This window comes from Chionomys nivalis, chromosome X, assembly GCF_950005125.1.
Source record: "Chionomys nivalis chromosome X, mChiNiv1.1, whole genome shotgun sequence".
NCBI classification, from domain to species: Eukaryota; Metazoa; Chordata; class Mammalia; order Rodentia; family Cricetidae; genus Chionomys; species Chionomys nivalis.
In genome coordinates, this window is record NC_080112.1 from 55,404,707 (window position 1) to 55,407,712 (window position 3,006).

General features: G+C 40.9%; 1 protein-coding gene across 1 annotated transcript; it reads right to left on the bottom strand.

The window, feature by feature from the left end:
- Positions 1-1,629: 1,629 nt before the first annotated feature.
- Positions 1,630-2,640, bottom strand: LOC130868384 (melanoma-associated antigen B4-like). The gene has a single exon (XM_057760624.1). It carries the CDS (start codon positions 2,638-2,640, stop codon positions 1,630-1,632), a length of 1,011 nt encoding a protein of 336 aa, XP_057616607.1.
- Positions 2,641-3,006: the final 366 nt, after the last annotated feature.

A 3,006-nucleotide genomic window follows, 5' to 3' on the forward strand; every position in this document is an offset into this window, starting at 1 on the left:
ATTGTGGATCCAACAGACCTGCGTCTTGCCCCTAGCCCTGCATGCTTAAGGCTACCTTTCATAGACAGTAGTTTTTCTCTTACCAGTTCCTATAGCTGCTCAGTCCCAACAAAACACATAAGCTTATATCAGTTATAAACTGTTTGGCCTCATTAGCTCAGTCTTATTTCTAATTAGCTTTTATACCTTAAATTAACCCATAATTTTAATCTATGTTAAGCCACATGGCTTGGTACCTTTTCCAATGCAGTATTTTATCATGCTTCCTCTCCATCTGACTGGAAATGCAGATGGGGCCTTTTCTCTTCTCAGAATAATTCTTGTTTGCTCACCCTGCCTATACTTCCCCCTGGCTATTGACCAATGAGCATTTTGTTGAACTATTGCAAGTATCAAATCTTTAGTGGGTAGAAGAACTTTATCCCTCAGCACAAGGGGCTCTGAAATCCCTTGGGATTTGTGTGGGTATACGTCCATGCCTTGTGTCTGTAGGTGCTTGAAAAGGCCAGAAAAGGACATAGATCTCCTAGAGCTGGAGGTAGTGCAAGCAATTAAGACACATTTAATAATATTTAAAATAATACTGATATAAGAGTCACATTGTGCTTAAACATAAGAGGAATGCAGAAGTGTTGTCTCTAAATCTCATGCTTAATCTAAATTCTTTCACCTACTTGCCATGTATATACGGGAACAGGTAGATTTGTAAGTCTTGCTAACCACTGAGAAGTGATTTTGACAAGTACTTTCTCATATAATGGGGATACATCTGTACGGTACAGAGAATCTGTGCTTAAATAGTTCTTATACTGACTTATCAGAAAGTGTCATTTATTAATGTGAGCATTTTAATATAATTCATGATTATCCTTATTTCTCTTAACGTATTCCCTAAAATATTTTACAAAAAGTGTTGTATGCCAGGCCATGAATAAGAAGGGAAAACAAGACTTCATACCTGAATAACTAGTAATGGATATAAAAAATATATTTTTGTTGAAGAAGACATCACAGCTTTTATTGTTTCTTTAGGAAGTAGAGATCTTATTCCATTCTCTCCAATAATGAAAGTTTCTTAGAGAATCTATCATTGCATATTTCAGACCTCTTGCTTCTTTTATCGAACATGCCCAGTACACAAGGTAACAACTTTACAAGAATAGATATTCAGTGTATGTTTGGTTAAAGCATGAACCTTTAATACAAGAAATCTCTTTCTCAGCTAATTTCTCACACATATTTTAATATTAGAAACAAAAGTCAGTATGTATACCTACACCAATGCCAAGAAAATAAGGACTAAAAAAAAACTTCACTGAAAAGCCTAACACTTTTGAAAATTTTTCTTTCATATTTCACACCAACTTCTTAATCTAATTCCATAGTATCATATGAACATCATCAAATCCTTAGAACATTTCAAATTGTAAACTGTATTTCAAATCAATCCAAAAAAATTTGAGCTCCCAACATGGTAAACAGCAGTGAAGAAACTGGCTACAAAATTAATCTGTGTACATTTAACCCCAAGTTAAAACTTTGCTAAAAGTCCTCTAAAAGATTATCAACAGCTTATTTGAAAAAGGTGAACAGACCTTTTCAATCATAAAGCAGAGGCTACCTTATACCTCACTTGTGAGTAGGACGACTTAACTTGGTCATAGTACGTCCCTTGGCCTTGCCTTTAGTGCCAGACTTGGCTGCAGCTGCAGCCTGGACCTCTTCTTCCTCTTCAATCAAATCCTGCTCAGAACGATATAAGCAAACCCCAGGCAAGGCTTTACTGACCTTGGCTAAAAAGTCCATCACCTTAATCTCGGTTGCTTCAGCATAGGCTCTCGGGCCCCACAGGAACTCATAGGACGGAGGATCACTGTTAGGAACCTGACGGTATTCTATGTATTCTTCCTGCACTAACTGCTCAGTGATGACCTTCCTAATATCCCCAAAGAAGACGTGTATGATCGCATCATAGACCCCTAATGCATTCAGGAAATACCAGACATCCTCCTCGGCAGCACAGTAGTTATTTAGGTAGATCACACTTAGGAGAGCAATCAGAATGCCCCTGGTAGGAACATCTAGCTCATTGCTCCTACTTCCATCATCCTCGAAATCTAGCTTACTCACAAGCTCATATGCTTGACCATGTGGCAGGACTTCTTTCAGCTCAAGGCCAAACACCACATCCAATCGGTAGGAGGCTTTCTTGAGGATCTCGGGGAAATGTTCCTTGAACCTTTTGTTGATAACTTTGAGCATCTCTCCCCTCTTCATGGACTGCTGCACTTTGTATTTGTAGAGCATGTACTCCATGAGCATTCCCGTCTTCCTTGTCATAAGATCCATCTGCATGCTTCTAGTGGAAAGTAGAGCCCCGGAGGAACGCTCATTTCCATCCCCTTGGCCCTGGTCACCCTTATCAGACCTTCCGGGGGTCACTCCCTGGCTGGCAGTGCTGCTGGGTGCTGAGCACTGCTGTGGGAAGTCAGCAGTGGAAGTGCTTGGCTTAGCATCTCCTGAAGCTTGATCAGAGCCAGCAGGTGACTCTGTTTTCTCTGCCTCCTTTGCTTGAGCATCCTTGAGCCCCTGGAGCCTTTTCTCTCGAGCACGCGCCTTACTCTTCTGTCCCCTTGGCATGATGGCTGGCGTCAGGGACAGCAGGACAGACTCTTAGTAGTAGAACAGGTCACTGAGATACCTAAATCAGGAAAATAATGTACTATGAGCACTTTGAGCATGTTGAGGACACTCAGGCTTTCAGCAATTCTTTCCCCTCCTTGTCTAATGGAAGAGGGTCATCTGTCTATGTGTTACTTTCATTGGTTAATAAAGAAACTGCCTTGGCCCTTTGATATGACAGAAAATTTGGTAGGCGGAATAAACAGAAAAGAATCCTGGGAGGAAGAAGGAAGTGGGGGAGACGCCATGATTCTTCGACCTGAGATGAATGTAGGCTAGAATCTTTCCAGATAAGCCACCACCTCGGGGTGCTACACAGATTAT